This window comes from Barbatula barbatula, assembly GCF_947034865.1.
Source record: "Barbatula barbatula genome assembly, chromosome: 6".
Classification (NCBI taxonomy): Eukaryota; Metazoa; Chordata; class Actinopteri; order Cypriniformes; family Nemacheilidae; genus Barbatula; species Barbatula barbatula.
In genome coordinates, this window is record NC_136765.1 from 766,534 (window position 1) to 785,187 (window position 18,654).

General features: G+C 43.3%; 1 protein-coding gene across 1 annotated transcript; it reads left to right on the top strand.

The window, feature by feature from the left end:
- Window positions 1-244: 244 nt before the first annotated feature.
- On the top strand, window positions 245-1,676 carry LOC306895386 (general transcription factor II-I repeat domain-containing protein 2-like; the record flags this gene model as incomplete). Its single annotated transcript, XM_079458609.1, has 2 exons — window positions 245-1,588; window positions 1,641-1,676. The coding sequence occupies 2 exons, from the start codon at window positions 245-247 to the stop codon at window positions 1,674-1,676; spliced, it is 1,380 nt and encodes a 459-aa protein (XP_079314735.1).
- Between the last annotated feature and the right edge of the window lie 16,978 nt (window positions 1,677-18,654).

Genomic DNA, 18,654 nt, shown 5'->3' on the forward strand with positions numbered 1-18,654 from the left:
GTGGGTTTTTGTTTTGTTCCTGTGTTGTTTATTAAAGTCTATTCGTTAACCCCTTCATCCCCGTGTCTGCCTGCAATTGGGTTCTCCTTCAGTTCCATAACAGAAAACAGCAGACGGTATCAATGTGCTTGTTACGACGTTGTTAATACCTTGGTCTCTACCTCTCCGCTACACCCTCATTAGCCAAAATGTCGTTATCCAAACGGAGAAAAGTAGATAAGGAGTGTAGAATTTTCAAAGAAAAATGGACCACGTCCTATTTATTTACAGAGATGCACGAAAAACCTTTGTGCTTGGTGTGCAACAAGTTTCGGTATTGAAGGAATATAATATTCGACGCCACTACGAGACTCATCACAGCGAAAAATATGACGGCTTGCAAGGACAACTGAGAAGAGATAAGATTAACGAATTGCTGGCGGGTCTGAGGAAACAGCAGTCAACTTTCATCAAGAGCCGAGAAGTCAGTGAAGCAGCGGTAAAAGCCAGCTACCTAATTGCTAGCGAAATAGCATTAGCATCGAAGCCGTATTCCGACGGTGACTTTGTTAAACGATGCATGATGAAGGCGGCTGAACTTGTATGTCCCGAGAAGCGACAAGCTTTTGCCAATATTAGCCTGACGAGGAATACTATAGCAGAGAGGATTTCTGAACTATCGGCAGATTTAGACAGTCAATTGAAACAGAGAGTCAAGTCATTTATTGCATTTTCCGTGGCTATTGACGAGAGCACTGACATCACAGACGTGGCCCAACTGGCCATATTTATTCGAGGAGTTGATGAGACATTGACTGTTACTGAAGAGTTTCTTGAGTTGGTGCCAATGATGGACACCACAACAGCCGAGGACATTTTCGGCTCTGTCGTTGCTGCATTGGACAGAGTTGGAGTGGACTGGTCCCGCGCTGTCAGCCTGGCTACAGACGGTGCGCCATCCATGGTCGGAAAGAAAGCAGGTGTCGCGACAAAGTTCAAAGACAAAGTACAAGCCCTTAATGGAGGAGCTCGTTTCTGGACATTTCACTGTATTTTGCACCAGGAGGCATTGTGTTGCAAGTCGCTGAAAATGGACCACGTCATGGAGGTGGTTGTTCGCACTGTAAATTTCATCCGGTCCAGAGGTCTGAACCATCGTCAGTTTGACAAACTTCTCAGCGACAGCAACATTACCCACAGCCTGCCATACCACACTGAAGTGAGATGGTTAAGCCGAGGCGCTGTGCTGAGGCATTTCTTTGATCTACGAGAGGAAATCGGACAGTTCATGGAGAAAAAAGGAAAACCGGTGTTGGAATTACAATCTCAGGAATGGCTACGGGACCTTGCATTCTTGGTTGATATTACTGAACACTTGAACAATCTGAACAAAATGTTGCAAGGCCGCAAAAAAGTTGTCACACAGTTTTCTGACAACATACATGCATTTAAGTTGAAGCTGACTTTGTGGGAGATGCAACTGGCAAATGGCAACCCTGCTCATTTCCCCTGTCTGAGAGATGTGTGTGTGACCAGACCTGATGCGGACATGAAACGGTACAAAGACAAAATTGCAGGACTACTGCGGGAGTTTGAGAAACGTTTTCAGGTATTTGGTGAACTTGAGACAGAATTTTCAGTTTTTCGCTCACCTTTCACAGTTAAAGCTTCTGATCTGCCGGTCGAAATTCAGCTAGAGATAATTGATTTGCAGTGTGATGCAGATTTGAAGGGCAAATTTGCCTCTGTAGGTCTGGACAGATTTTATCAGTATCTACTACCAGGGTACCCCAAATTAACAGCCCTGGCTGCTAAAATTTTGTGCATGTTTGGGACAACCTACCTTTGTGAACAAATTTTCTCAGTGATGAATATCAATAAAACTAAAATGCGTTCAAGGCTCACAAACAAGCACTTAAATGACATTCTGAAAGTGACAGCTAGTCAGGACATGACACCTGGTGTTGATGCACTTGTACAGGCCAAAAGATGCCAAGTTTCAGGAACAAATACAAGTCCAGACTAGACTAACACCTTTAAAATGTTGCCTTAGTTACAATGTTACAAAAGTTGTGTGACGGAATTCTACTGTTCATACAACTCCATAAATTTTCAGTATGTATTGTATGTGTATGTATGTTTCATGTATGAAGTTTACAGATTTACAGGACAGGCGAACACTTTCTTCATTACACATTTAAAATCACTCTCCTTAGTTTGTAAGGTGTACGCAAGGATTACATTTAGATTTTATATGCGTATGTGTAAGTGGTTTAAAAATTCCTTTCTTTAAAAGTCTCATTTAATCTTAAAGTGCATTACTATATTTTTCAGTACCAATTAAAGTTTTGTGCCTTTGTACAATCAGTGGGATCAGTTGCAATGCATATTTGTGAATGATAAAAGTAAATTGCACATTTGTCTAAGGAAATATGAGGTGTTTCATGAAATGTTTTGTAAAAGGATAGTTCATTAAATTTCAATATTTTCCTAATGTTCTTGTGCTTCTTTACACCAAAACAAAGGAAAGACATGATATTTTGGTTATTTATAGCAGAGTATGGTATAATTTTAATTGTCCGGCCCACTTACATTTTACATTTACATTCATTCATTTGGCAGACGCTTTTATCCAAAGCGACTTACAAGTAGTTTTATACAGTGTCACATTACTGCAGAGCAATCAGGGGTAAGGTGTCTTGCTTAAGGGCACTTCAGTCATGACCTGCTGGCACTGAGATTAGAACCAGCAACCTTCTGATCACAAGCCTAACACTCTAACCATTAGGCCACAGCTTAGGCCACAGCTGACACTTGACATCTCCCTAGGCCGTATGTGGCCCACGATGCGAAATGAGTTTGACACCCCTGATTTAGATGATCTAATGATTTTAGAGAGTTCATCGTGATCTATAGTAGAAAATAAAATTAATTTCTCCTTAGAGGCGCTGTAGTAAGTCGTTTGTTCAGCGGGATTCACTTCTGGTTGCATAGTTATAATTTTCTCTCGAATATCTTGGATTTTATTTGTGAAATAGTTCATAAATTCATCACTGCTATGCTGGTATACAGAATCAGAAGCCGCTGACGATTTATTTTTGGTTAATTTGGCCACTGTATCAAATAAAAACCTAGGGTTATGCTGGTTTTCTTCTATTAGTGATGAAAGGTAGGCGGATCTAGACGTTTTTAGGGCTTTCCTGTATTTTTTAATACTATCCTTCCAGGCAGTACGAAATACCTGTAATTTAGTTTTCTTAAAGTTGCGCTCCATTTTTCATGCCGCTTTCTTTAGAGCCTGAGTGAGTTCATTATTCCACGGTGTCGGTCTGTCATTTTTAATCTTCTTTAAGCGCAGAGGATGTTGTGATAACAGAAAGGATTTTAAAACACATATTTAAGAGAAGCAGAAAGAAAATAGGGAGAAACATTAAAGATAACAATAAAGGATTAATTATTAGTGAAAACAAGTAAGACAAAAAGTGCAAGTGTTAACACAAAACAAAATAGGAACAAATAGAAGTGCAATACTCAAGTGCCCTGTTGGTGTCCCGGCCTTGGTGGAGTGGCGCGCAGGTAGAGTCGATGTCTTTACCCTCTTCGGTCTTCACGCGATGAGGGCTGCACGCGACCGCTGCCGCGGTGGGTAGACGCTATTTAAATACCCGTCTAATTACTTTAATTCAACAGGCCCCGCCCTCAGATGACACATGCACACAAAGCAAACAAATTAAACTAGCCCATGAACAAACGCAGGAACGATACTACACACGGTTTCACCACGTGACAGAGCAGAAGTAAATACAAAGCGATTTCTCAGTTTAACACAGTACTAAAACTCAACAAGACACAAATTAAATACACTTGTGTGTGTCAGGTGTGTGTGTAGACTTACACTTGCGTGTGCGTGTGTCAGGTGTGTGTGTAGACTTACACTTGCGTGTGTGTGTCAGGTGTGTGTGTAGACTTACACTTGCGTGTGCGTGTGTCAGGTGTGTGTGTAGACTTACACTTGCGTGTGTGTGTGTCAGGTGTGTGTGTAGACTTACACTTGCGTGTGCGTGTGTCAGGTGTGTGTGTAGACTTACACTTGCGTGCGTGTGTGTCAGGTGTGTGTGTAGACTTACACTTGTGTGTGTCAGGTGTGTGTGTAGACTTACACTTGCGTGTGCGTGTGTCAGGTGTGTGTGTAGACTTACACTTGCGTGTGTGTGTGTCAGGTGTGTGTGTAGACTTACACTTGCGTGTGTGTGTGTCAGGTGTGTGTGTAGACTTACACTTGCGTGTGCGTGTGTCAGGTGTGTGTGTAGACTTACACTTGCGTGTGCGTGTGTCAGGTGTGTGTGTAGACTTACACTTGCGTGTGTGTGTGTCAGGTGTGTGTGTAGACTTACACTTGCGTGTGCGTGTGTCAGGTGTGTGTGTAGACTTACACTTGCGTGTGTGTGTGTCAGGTGTGTGTGTAGACTTACACTTGCGTGTGTGTGTGTCAGGTGTGTGTGTAGACTTACACTTGCGTGTGCGTGTGTCAGGTGTGTGTGTAGACTTACACTTGCGTGTGTGTGTGGCAGGTGTGTGTGTAGACTTACACTTGCGTGTGTGTGTGGCAGGTGTGTGTGTGTCAGGTGTGTGTGTGTGTCAGGTGTGTGTGTAGACTTACACTTGCGTGTGTGTGTGGCAGGTGTGTGTGTGGCAGGTGTGTGTGTAGACTTACACTTGCGTGTGTGTGTGGCAGGTGTGTGTGTAGGCTTACACTTGCGTGTGTGTGTGTCAGGTGTGTATGTAGACTTACACTTGCGTGTGTGTGTGGCAGGTGTGTGTGTAGGCTTACACTTGCATGTGTGTGTGTCAGGTTTGTGTGTAGACTTACACTTGCGTGTGTGTGTGTCAGGTGTGTGTGTAGTCTTACACTTGCGTGTGTGTGTGTGTGTGTGTGTTGACTTACACTTGCGTGTGTGTGTGTCAGGTTTGTGTGTAGACTTACACTTGCGTGTGTGTGTGTCAGGTGTGTATGTAGACTTACACTTGCATGTGTGTGTGTGTGTGTGTGTGTTGACTTACACTTGCGTGTGTGTGTGTCAGGTTTGTGTGTAGACTTACACTTGCGTGTGCGTGTGTCAGGTGTGTATGTAGACTTACACTTGCGTGTGTGTGTGTCAGGTGTGTATGTAGACTTACACTTGCGTGTGTGTGTGTCAGGTGTGTGTGTAGACTTGCACTTGCGTGTGTGTGTCAGGTGTGTGTGTAGACTTACACTTGCGTGTGCGTGTGTCAGGTGTGTGTGTAGACTTACACTTGCGTGTGCGTGTGTCAGGTGTGTGTGTAGACTTACACTTGCGTGTGTGTGTGTCAGGTGTGTATGTAGACTTACACTTGCGTGTGTGTGTGTCAGGTGTGTATGTAGACTTACACTTGCGTGTGTGTGTGTCAGGTGTGTGTGTAGACTTGCACTTGCGTGTGTGTGTGTCAGGTGTGTATGTAGACTTACACTTGCTTGTGTGTGTGTCAGGTTTGTGTGTAGACTTACACTTGCGTGTGTGTGTGTCAGGTGTGTATGTAGACTTACACTTGCGTGTGTGTGTGTCAGGTTTGTGTGTAGACTTACACTTGCGTGTGTGTGTGTCAGGTGTGTATGTAGACTTACACTTGCTTGTGTGTGTGTCAGGTGTGTGTGTGTTGACTTACACTTGCGTGTGTCAGGTGTGTGTGTGTTTGTAGACTTACACTTGCGTGTGTGTGTGTCAGGTGTGTGTGTAGATTTGCACTTGCTGGTGTGTGTGTCAGGTGTGTGTGTTGACTTACACTTGCGTGTGTCAGGTGTGTGTGTGTGTAGACTTACACTTGCGTGTGTGTGTGTCAGGTGTGTGTGTTGACTTACACTTGCGTGTGTCAGGTGTGTGTGTGTGTGTAGACTTACACTTGCGTGTGTGTGTGTCAGGTGTGTGTGTGTTGACTTACACTTGCGTGTGTCAGGTGTGTGTGTGTTTGTAGACTTACACTTGCGTGTGTGTGTGTCAGGTGTGTGTGTAGATTTGCACTTGCTGGTGTGTGTGTCAGGTGTGTGTGTTGACTTACACTTGCGTGTGTCAGGTGTGTGTGTGTGTAGACTTACACTTGCGTGTGTGTGTGTCAGGTGTGTGTGTAGACTTGCACTTGCTGGTGTGTGTGTCAGGTGTGTGTGTTGACTTACACTTGCGTGTGTCAGGTGTGTGTGTGTGTGTAGACTTACACTTGCGTGTGTGTGTGTCAGGTGTGTATGTAGACTTACACTTGCTTGTGTGTGTGTCAGGTGTGTGTGTTGACTTACACTTGCGTGTGTGTGTGTGTGTGTGTGTGTGTGTAGACTTACACTTGTGTGTGTGTGTGTGTAGACTTACACTTGCGTGCGTGTGTGTCAGGTGTGTGTGTAGACTTACACTTGCGTGTGTCAGGTGTGTGTGTAGACTTACACTTGCGTGTGTGTGTGTCAGGTGTGTATGTAGACTTACACTTGCTTGTGTGTGTGTCAGGTGTGTGTGTTGACTTACACTTGCGTGTGTGTGTGTGTGTGTGTGTGTGTAGACTTACACTTGTGTGTGTGTGTGTGTGTGTGTGTCTGTAGACTTACACTTGCGTGCGTGTGTGTGTGTCAGGTGTGTGTGTAGACTTACACTTGTGTGTGTGTGTGTGTGTGTGTGTGTGTAGACTTACACTTGCGTGCGTGTGTGTCAGGTGTGTGTGTAGACTTACACTTGCGTGTGTCAGGTGTGTGTGTAGACTTACACTTGCGTGTGTGTGTGTCAGGTGTGTATGTAGACTTACACTTGCTTGTGTGTGTGTCAGGTGTGTGTGTTGACTTACACTTGCGTGTGTGTGTGTGTGTGTGTGTGTGTGTAGACTTACACTTGCGTGCGTGTGTGTCAGGTGTGTGTGTAGACTTACACTTGCGTGTGTCAGGTGTGTGTGTGTGTGTAGACTTACACTTGCGTGGTCCTGCTGTAATTCTTGTCTCTCCTCCATGACTCACACTACACAAACACACACACACATTAAACACAGAAACATGATGTGACGTTCTGCTGGTGTGTGTGAATCATGTGTATGTTGTGTGTCATACTTGAGTTTGTTGAGTGTGTAGTTTGGATCATTGAGTCTCTCAGAGAGCAGCTGAACACTGAAGGGTCCAGGATGATTGTAGCTCAGGTCCAGCTCTCTCAGACTCAGAGCTGAAGCCAAATAACAACAACCTTCATCTGTCACCATACAACCTGATAACCTACAAACACACACATCAACATGTCAAAACACTCTTCAGTGCTCTTAGAATAATGCTTTTGTGTATCTAGAGAGAAACACCTCAGTGTATGTAGTTGACAGTTGTGAGTCTTGAGAGCATCAGAGATCAGCTTCACTCCTGAATCCTTCAGATCATTGTTACTCAGGTCCAGCTCTCTAAGAGACTTTGATGATTGTAGACATGACGACAAACTTTCACAACACTCAGCAGTCACATTACACCCAGACAATCTAAACACAACCAAAACAAAATGATACAAAGTCACAAATGTCAGTTTGTAATGAACATCTACTGTATGACAGACACACATTTATTGGTTTTTGTGAAGTAAAGCTTCATTGTTGTTCTCCTGCCTGATATGAACTTTATAAGCCATCGATCGGCCGTACGATTTTCAGCAGGCGGGGGAAGAATCCCAAAGAATTTACATTGTTATGAACTTTAATGGGTCAGAACTCGTTCTGTATTTATAGACGCTTTAAGTGCCGTCGGCTTTGTGTTTTGACTTTTTAAGAACGCAAAAAACAATATAGAATGACACCTTATATCAATGATTCACAATTGTAAAAGTGACATGTTCTACAGTTCAATAAACTTTTATTAGATGGCTTTGTCGTATTGTCTGTTTTCACACTATTTCACCAATTAAAATCATTCAAAAAGCAGAATTGATGTATCACTCTGAACAACACACAACGATTACATTTGGTTCTTATATTATTCCATTTATCATTCATTCCATTATATATTTACTAAGTTTTATGCGTTTATTACATTTCATTTATCAGATATATTCATTCATTCTCATTTGATCATGTTATTATTCACTTTTAATCTTATTATTTCTCACATTTTGTCCTTATTTTGAATATTGTTGAATCTTATGTTGGGTGCTGTATTGTGGTCTCCATCTCAAGGTTCATGATAACGTCACGAGACAATGTTTTAAAAAGCGTAATTCTTGCAAAGTATAATAATACATATTGAATCTGTTTAGTCAGACGAAGCTATACTGAGGATTGAAGTACAACTGAGATTATTTACTGAATTATTTTCATTTTATTCACATCACTTGTTCTCCTGCCATGCGAACATACATGTTGTGAAGAGAGACAGTGTTTTCTGCACCCAACCTGAAGATATAAATCAGAGCTTTAAAAGTACTTCTGAACACTTCCATCTATCTGTTCATCAACAGTTTCATCTTCCTAAACTTGAAAATTGTCCCTTGATGAAGTGAAACTGGTCCTGGACTCTATGCCAAAGAACAAAGCTCCAGAAAGTGAGAGAATCCCCCTGAAATTATTTCTGTCATCTGGGATACAGTATCAGCACTCAATGAGAAGGATTTATCAGAATGGTCCCAAACTCTTTAGCTCACATCTTACTGGCTCTTCAGTGTCGTCATGTTTGCTCTTGGTCTTGATACCCATCAGGGTTGTCCTCTATGGACTTTGCTTTTCATTCTGTCAGTGGAGCCATCGTCTGAAGCCGTCATCAGCTATACAACCCATTATTAAATACATATTACCTAAAATCACGTAAAATCTCTCTTCATGATGACAATATTTTGCTCTGTTTCCAATATTTCTGTGTCTGTTCCTGAATGCTTCAATCTTTTGAACATTTTTGGTACACGGTTAATTGTAACAAATCAGCTTTAATATCTCATAATGATGCAGAGAAGCACAAATCCAAAAGTCTTCCTCCCTTGATCCCCGAAGTTAAACATATTTGGGCGTCACTATATCTCTCCCTGTTCATCTGATCTCCAAATGTAATGATGTAACTCTCCTGAATAACATCAAGGAGGTCCCCCTTAATAACCGAGCTATCCATCCAGTTCACTTAAAAGAGCTCCTCTTTTCAGATGTTTCTAAGTGATGTTTTTATTAACAAAGTTCATAAGGAGATGGAGAATATAATCAAGTCCGGCTGATCGACATTAGCAATCACAGCTGATCCGCATCAGCAACTAGCCTTCTACCCTATCAGACCCAGCGAATGATCCAATAAAAAAGGTCTGCAACATCTTAAATCAATGAAACAGCTGAAGTCTACAACAGCTCAAAAAAAATCTTCGACATGTCAGACTCATAGTCTTCTGCCGAAAACAAAAGCTCCAATGCCCCGCTCATTCGAGCACTTTCCTACATTCCAGCCCGGCAAGGACTCACCGACCAAAACCCCACCTAGCTCCACTGAGCGCCAGTTTTCTTCCAAAGCGTCATCTTTCGTTTCAGCGCCATCTACCGTACCACCATTAGGGAAGTGGACCATCACTAGCTCACATCAAGCTCTCTCCAACCGAGACATCCAAGTTGTGACAACCTCTGCTGTTGGTCCTGGGAATTGATCCTGGCACTTGAGCTACCAATTACCTCAATTACCAGTCAATTGGAAACTCCTGTGCTCATGCATTAGGCAGTGCTTAATAGATCTAACCGAGCCGGGAAAGGGAGGTCTTCGGTTGTTGCCCTCTGGTTTTGTTTGGACTTTGCTTTTTCAATTTAACTTTCGATTGGTTTATTTTCACTGACATTTCCACTTCAACATTACATTACATTACATTACATATACTGATATTGCTGACGAACACAGAAACTCTGCTCTTTTCTTTATCCGTTTCCATTTTATTATTCTGTGTTGATTCATTTATATTTAAATAAATTATTATTTAAGCATGTGCTTTGTTTTTCGTGTGTCCCTTGTTTTTGTTGCCACCCTTGAGCCAATCCCAAACCATGCCCCAGCCCTGGAACCATCACTCGTCCCAGAGAAACAAGAAACCAGATCTTGAAGAAAATGACATCAAGAAATGACAATTTCTTGATCGGCCCGTTCTCCTCGCCCCCATTTACCATTTTCGCATTAGCGAATTAACAAATCCATGAATTGAGTTATTTAAACATCAGTTAAAGTAAAATATGTATAAGTATGGTTATTAAATATACATATTTTTACATATTGAGTCTCAATATGTAATTCAGTCTCTAATAAGTAATGTACAGTATAACAATATTGGTATTCATCTTTCAGCGAATGCATTAATCATTAATACACTTTACGTCATCTCATGGCCGAGTTACGTTACTTTACCAAACAGAAATTGGAGCAAAGTAGCATAAATCTAACACGGTTTAAGGAACTTTGCATCGTGAGCATTGATCACAGAAAACCCATCACAAATGAATATATGGTGGAAGGAAAGTAAATTGTCTTTGTTTTCCAGCACTTGTTTTGCATGCGGAAGCTGTTTGGGTGTCCCCTAAGAAAACTGTTGAAAGAGTTGAATAAAGCTAATAAAGAAAAAATTACCAAAAACACAACAAACATTAACATTAAGGAAATCACAAATGCATCTCATAGAGCCCAAACATGATCTAAAAATCATCTTGGTTAAATGAGTTACTGCAAATCTAGTAATTCCCAAAGTTATACACATTCATTCCAACTCCTTTGGGTTAATGTTTAAGACATATTAACAAGAACATCAATACATACAGTACATTTAGAGAAAAGAACAGTCGTGTCGGATAAGTTCCTCTGGACAAACAACAGATGCAACGGAGTCTTCTCATATCTCCTTTTGCTTGCTTTGAAGCTTAGGAGTCGTAAATACCCCATGGAGAAGCGAAAGGGTTTGCTCTCTGATGATGACAGGGGCCCGTTCCCCTGACGAAGGACCTTCCGTGGCAGGGGAAGGGCACATTGTGGCACCCCAACGCAGGCCTCTGGAACCTCCATGCCTGGCCCCTGGACGGGACGAGGGCTTGCCCGTTAGCGGTCCTCTAGGCGGTTATACGCTTATAAGTGGCGCCAATTTGTCCTGGTGTTCTCCCCGGGAGGAGAACCCGCGGAGTTGCCTGATCGGATCAGTGCTGACCCACAGCTAAGTATCTCCGTCAGCACTACCGGGTCACCAGGTTCCTCAGGAGTGCGAGAAGGGTGTATCCACCTTGGCGCGCTCCGTACCCTCTTGGGACCCTAATGGGTCCTACAGGGCCTTAGTACGGCCATGGTGAGCCCCTAAGAATTGCCAATCTTCCTCAGTTGGATGAAAGATGCACTCTTGGTGGCGCTCACCTCCATCAAGAGGGTGGGGGACCTACAGGCATTCTCTGTGTCCCAAAGGTGCCTTGAACTCGGGATCGGTAATTCTCACGTGGTCCTGAGATCCTGTCCCGACGACGTGCCCAAGCTTCCCACTACTCCCTTCCAGGACCAGGTGGTGAACCTGCAGGCGCTCCCCTCCGGAGAGGAAGACCCAACCTTTTTATGTGTTGTGTCCAGTACGCGCGCTGCGCCTCTGTCTGGACCGCACACAGAGCCTCAGAAGCTCTGAGCAGCTCTTTGTCTGTTCTGGGAAACAGAGGTGGCGCACTGGGTACCAATCCCAGGATCGCCGTGCCTGCTTGCAGTGAGAGCCCACTCCACTCGTGGGCACTGACACAGAGCGCCTCTCTGGCAGACATTTGTAGAACTGCGGGTTGGGCTTCTCAGTACCTTCACGAGGTTTTACAATCTCCACGTGGAACCAGTTGCAGCACATGCCCTTAAACGCTGCCAACGTTTAGGTTGGGCTCCTGGTTTGGGCGTACGTTTGCGAAAGCGCCTTCTCCTCTCACCGGGTGAGACTACTGCGCTATTGTAGCCTCCCTACTTTCCCCTCTCGGGCGAAGTATAGGCATTCCATCCATCACTAAGCATTGCACTTGGTAACAGACTGAGCGGAGCCGTCTGTTAGAACCAGGTCCGTTATAGGTAGAGTCAACCCTACTCAGGCAGACCCCTGTACTAGGACTAGTGCCCCATACGTATTGACTCCCCTCTGGGTCGTCCCGTGTGTTGAATTCCTCACTCAGGATTTCCCGATTGGTGAATCTGTGACCTCCCCGCCGGTGGTAATCCCACCTGGATTGTCCCCCTATTCGGGCTAACACCTTTCCGCATGTTGTTCTCCCCCCCGTGGAGACCATGTTAATGTCTCCACATGTAACCTCCCCTCCGGGTAGGATGTGGCCTCCGTAACACACTCTTCTAAGAGAAGAGCAGTGTTTCGCCAGTGTTCGGCTCCGGACAGCTCCTCGCTACTAGAGGCGTACGCCACTGTCCGTGAGGCCGTCAGTAGAGGCTTCTCAGTATGACCAATACTTTGTGGCTGGAAGATTACGTCTCGCGGTAGCACTCTTGTGACTCGCTAGCCCAGTCAGGGTCGCTCCGCTAGAGGTTGTGATATCGGTGCAAGCGCTGTGACGTTTAAGATTGATCCCCAGTCAGTCTCTCACAACGTCGACTTCATGCCACAACGCTGCACCGAATCACTGCAGTGAACGGGAGTGCCCTCTCAGGTTCCTCAGTACAAAGGGTGAGTGAATGACCGCCGCCATCTTCCTTTATACCCGTATGTACGGGGCGGAGACTGGCGTGCGCGTGCCATTCGCCAAGCCCATTGGCGTTTTATAATTAATTATCTCGGAGAAGGTAGGTGTTACGGACATACAAGACACGGAGATCAGAATATGCAAAATGGATGATTTATTAACAAGATACTTAAACGGGAGGCAAACGCTGGAGTCCGAAGATGATGAGACGGTGGAGACGACGGAGATGACAGAGACGATGGAGACAAGGGAGACAATGGAGACGATAGAGAAACTTGCTTCAGGTAGGAAGATAGTGAGAGTCCTTGCTGTCTGTGTAGCATTAACGAGACCGGACGGTGACTGTGTGTTCGCGTGTTGCTTAAATGCTGATGGTGATGAGGTGATGATGATCTTCAGGTGCAGGTGATTAATACTCCGGAGAGTTTGCGTGTGGTGCTTGAGAGAGGTTGGAATTTGACGTGCTTGTGACAGTAGGTTCTCAAGATCAAACCCCAGTCAGTCTCTCACAACGTCTCGTTCCCTCCATCAGGGAACGGAGGTTACATACGTAACCGAGACGATTTTGTTTATTCAGACTGCCTGTGATTTCCTGGAATCTGTGCTTGCATACACACACATCCTGTGAAGATCCCGTAAAGACAATTTGACATACATACTGCAATGTAATGTTGTTATGTGTATTTTTTTGGTCGTGATAAATGTTTGTGAAGATCACTGTGAAGGATATTTCCTTGCATTGTTTTTAGTTGGCTAAAAAAACACATTTTGTTTTTATAGCTGCCTTCCTTTATTTAGTGCCAAATAGGCCTACTTTTGGTTATTCTTCAAAGACGTCAGTTTTAAAACTAACTTTTTTATTTATATGTTTTAATGGTAAATGCAGATCAAGGAAGAGCATTAAGGCACACAAACTCAAAAACCCAACGAGTTTAAGCTAAATATAAGCTAAATGAGCAGTAAAGAGGAGATCGGGAGCATAAGAGGACGAGCAGAAGGACTGTTGACGAGGGAGGACCGGGACCAGACATGAATTAAGTTTGTATTTATGTTCTTGTGGCCAGCAGTCTACCGTGAGGTGGCTGCTGGTCTGTTACTTCCGTGTTATTGTTTGTTTATTTTGATTAAAGTTTGTTTAAATGTTCACCAGTTCCTCCCTCCTTCCTTCCCTACTTCGAACTGTATTACAATAAGTTTATTGTTTTTTTAGACAAACTTTGAGAATTTGTAACCATTTCGGAATAAGCTCACGCAGATCAAATGAAAACCCCATTAATAAAGCAGATTGCACATAATGCTATAAAAACCATAAATAAACACTTTTTCTTTTTAGGCCGGTATATGATCATCATGTTTTATATTGTTTGCCATGTTTTCGTTGAGAAAAACAATCTGATATAAATGTTGGGGTGAAAGTCGAGCGGGTGTCTGCACAGAAACACACAGGCTTCTCCGCAGCACAAGCACAGCTGGTGCACACAACTGTGTTTTAAAGGCTTTAAATTTTGGTAAGCGATCAGGTTTAGTGAAGCGCTGTGTATTTTCATCTTAATAGTTTTGATAAAAGTAATTTCAAGTTTAAACGTTTAGAAGCTGACGACGCTATTCTCGCATCTGAGCTTAACTTTGGTGTTATGACTCTTGCATTCATCCACGATTTAGCTAAAGATGAATAGTATTTTTTTGTTTTGTAATTTTTAATAATAATAATAATACATTTTATTTGTTGGCGCCTTTCAAGACACCCAAGGACACCTTACTAAACAGACTTAAAAAACGTACATGAGATCATAGAGTATACCAAAGAATTAATTATTAGAATTAATCTAATTTATAACAGTCAGAATAAAAAATATATTTAAAAGAAAATGTAGAAAACTTACAAAATATACTTAAGGACACCTTGCAAAACGCGCGCAAGGCTGCTGGACCAGATGGCATCCCTGGTCGCGTACTCCGGGCATGCTCAGAGCAGCTCGCTGGGGTCTTCACGGACATCTTCAACCTGTCCCTCGCCCAAGCAGTGGTTCCAGCATGTTTTAAATCCACCTCCATTGTGCCCATTCCAAAAAATTCTAACCCGACGTGCCTGAACGTCTACCGCCCTGTAGCACTCACACCCATTGTTATGAAGTGCTTTGAGCGGCTGGTCCTGGCACACCTAAAGGACTCTCTACCACCCACACTGGACCCATACCAATTTGCCTATCGAAACAATAGGAGCACAGATGATGCAGTGTCTATGGCGCTGCACTCCATGCTCACACATCTGGACAATAAGGACACTTATGCCCGTATGCTGTTCGTAGACTTCAGTTCTGCTTTCAACACTGTCATCCCTTCCAAGCTAATAGTCAAACTTGGAAACCTAGGCATTACCAACCCTACCTGCAACTGGATTGTTTCCAGTTTTGAGTTCCTGGGGACTCACATTTCGGAGGACCTGTCCTGGACCACCAACACCCCATGCCTGGTCAAGAAGGCTCACCAGCGTCTCTTCTTTCTGAGGACACTGAAGAAGAACCAACTGTCTTCAACTATCCTGGTGAACTTCTATCGCTGCACGATAGAGAGCATCCTGACCAACTGTGTCACAGTCTGGTACGGGAACTGTTCTGTTGCTGAGCGCAAGGCACTGCAGCGGGTGGTGAAAACAGCCCAGCGCATCACAGGGACTACACTTTCTCCCATTGAGGACATCCAGAAGAAACGCTGTCTGCGACGAGCTCGCAGCATTCTCAAGGACTCCTCTCACCCCGCTCATAGACTGTTTACTCTCCTGCCTTCCGGTAGGCGCTTCCGGTGCCTCCGGACAAGAACCAGCAGACTAAGAAACAGCTTTTTTCCCAGAGCTGTTTCATTATTGAACTCTGCCCCCCACTGATTCCTCTACCTCTCATACCCTTAACTCCAATGCTGCTACAACATTGTTTACATTGCACTACAGGGCTGCATGCATGACTGAACTGTACACACCAGTACTTCATGTTATCTGCTCTACCGGACTGTTTACACACACACACAGCATCATTTGCACTCTATACTGCTCACTTGCACACCAGGAATATTTAACTGAATGCTCATTTGCACCAATGGACCACTTCCATAACTGCACTAACCTATACATAAATAGGAATTTATTGTGTGTCTGATATTTGACCTGTGTTTTGAATTCCATAACCTTTTATGTTTTACTTATAGTCATTTTTTCTTGTACAGCTGCTTTGTAACAATGAAAATTGTAAAAAGCGCTATATAAATAAAGCTGACTTGACTTGACTATACACTGCACAGTAATTCTATTAACTACTCATCTATTGCACTGTAACTTCAATAACTGCATTAACTAATCTAATGCACGGTAACTCTATTAACTGCATTTACTCATCTATTGCACTGTAACTTCAATAACTGCATTAACTAATCTAATGCACGGTAACTCTATTAACTGCATTTACTCATCTATTGCACTGTAACTTCAATAACTGCATTAACTAATCTACTGCACGGTAACTCTATTAACTGCATTTACTCATCTATTGCACTGTAACTTCAATAACTGCATTAACTAATCTACTGCACGGTAACTCTATTAACTGCATCTACTCATCTATTGCACTGTAACTTCAATAACTGCATTAACTAATCTAATGCACGGTAACTCTATTAACTGCATTTACTCATCTATTGCACTGTAACTTCAATAACTGCATTAACTAATCTAATGCACGGTAACTCTATTAACTGCATATACTCATCTTCTGGACTGCAACCTATTAACTGGATTAACTCGTATACTGCACCGTAACTTTAATAACTGCATTAACTTCAACAACTGCATTAACTCACCTATTGCACTGCAACTTTAATAGCCAATGTCTATTTTACACTATTTTGCACTATCTTAGTCTAAATTATTATCTGTTCACATCCATCCTGTACATTTATGTTCATAGTATATAGCCATCTGTATATATTGTTCATAGTATATACCTACTTTCATATTTTCATAGAACATACCTACTGCTAAATATTTTTATAATCTATGCCCACTGTATTATATTCTCTCATTGTACTCTGTATTTATTTAAACTGTATATCCTGCACTTGCTAACTGCACTTCTGGTTAGACCTAAACTACATTTCGTTACACTGTACTTGTATATGTGTAATGACAATAAAGTTGAATCTAATCTAATCTAATCAAAACAGACTTAAGAAGGAAATGGGATTTAAGTTAATACCAAGAATTAGAGACATGAAAATAAGCATTATGCCACTCTAAACAGATACATTTTTTATAGAAAAGTGTTGATGTACGTTAGCATGTTGTTAGACAGTGTTGAGCAAAGACAGCCTCGATGCAGTAGATTCATCGCAGGATTGGCAAAGATAGTGAAAAAACCTCTCACATTGTCATGGGCCACCACCTTGTTATTTTAACCACCCACTCAATCGCATCTTTCGTTAATTCTGAGTCATTCACATTTTCCCCTTTGCGCCAGCGACACATCGCAGCAATTTTGCTCGCTGACCATATTGTGTACACACACGATGGCATCAACATGGCTGATTTGTTAGAAGACGGTGAACCGCATGATTGCGCCCCAATCACAGAGAGGGCTTAAGTGGTCAGACCAGTTCTGTGTGCGAAACCCCTGGTTGGACCTGAACCAGTGATGACCTTGTTCACCGATGGATGCTGCAACAGGGCAGAGGATGGAAGTTTGAAAGCAGCATATGCAGTAGTAGAGCAGGTAGGGGACGCTATGATTACGAGGGATGCAGCAAGGTTAGAAGGAAAGCAGTCGGCACAGAGAGCAGAAATGGTAGCAGTGATCAAAGCCTTGCATAATGCTGGTGAGCACCGTGTAAACATCTATACTGACTCTGCTTATGTTGTTACAGCTGTACATGTTGAAATGCCCTTATGGCAACGATGTGGCTTTATCACATCCTCTGGTCGACCAATTACACATGCATGTGAAGCCAGAGACCTTTTAGAGGCTCTGATGATCCCCACGGAGGTGGCAGTGATTAAATGCACTGGTCATTCTAAGGTGGATAGTCCTTTCAGCAGAGGCAATGATGCAGCAGACTTGGCGGCAAAGGCTGCTGCTGGTTGTGTGCCCTCGCAGATGCTCTGTAGATCAGAAAGAACATCGACCGATCTGTTGCCAAGGTTCACAAGAGAATACCTTTGTAAAGAGCATCAGCGCTGTACCCCTGAAGAAATCTCAGTGTGGGCACAGCACGGAGCCGTCCGCGCCTCTGATGGACTTTGGCAAGCTCCGGACGGACGTCCAGCGCTTCCCGCGAGTTTGTGTTGTTCTATCATGGTAGAAGCTCATGAAGTAAGCCATGTAGGAGACAAACAGATGATGAGAGCTCTTGAGCACTGGTGGCATCCTTTCTTAAGAGCTATGGTCACCGCACATGTGAGTACATGTGAGATTTGCCAGGAACATAACGTAAAACCCACGATTTAGCCAACAAGAGGTTCGTTTCCTTTGACCGGTGGTCCAGGAGATGAGATCGTGATTGACTTCACAGACATGATCACCAAGGTGCACGGGAAACGGTATGTTCTGGTAATTGTTGACTATTTCACTGGATGGCCAGAAGCTTATCCTGTCGGAAGAGAAGACAGTACGGCAGTGATTAAGTGTTTAATAAATCATTATATACCGCATTATGGGTTCCCCCGCCGTATAAGATCAGACAACGGCAGTCACTTCAAAAACGAGCATTTGAGAGTTGTTGAACATGCCCTAGGCCTGACACATGCGTTCGGTGCCGTTTGGCATCCAGCCAGCCAAGGTAAAGTCGAACGAATGAACCTGACCCTGAAACTCAAATTGGCTAAAATCTGTGCACAGACTAAATTAAATTGGTTGTCAGCCTTGCCATTGGCCTTAATGTCGGTAAGATCATCTGTTAACAGAGTTACAGGTTTCACCCCTTTTAGGTTGTTTACAGGTCGCCAGTTTCCAGCTCCTAGGACAGCACTGACCG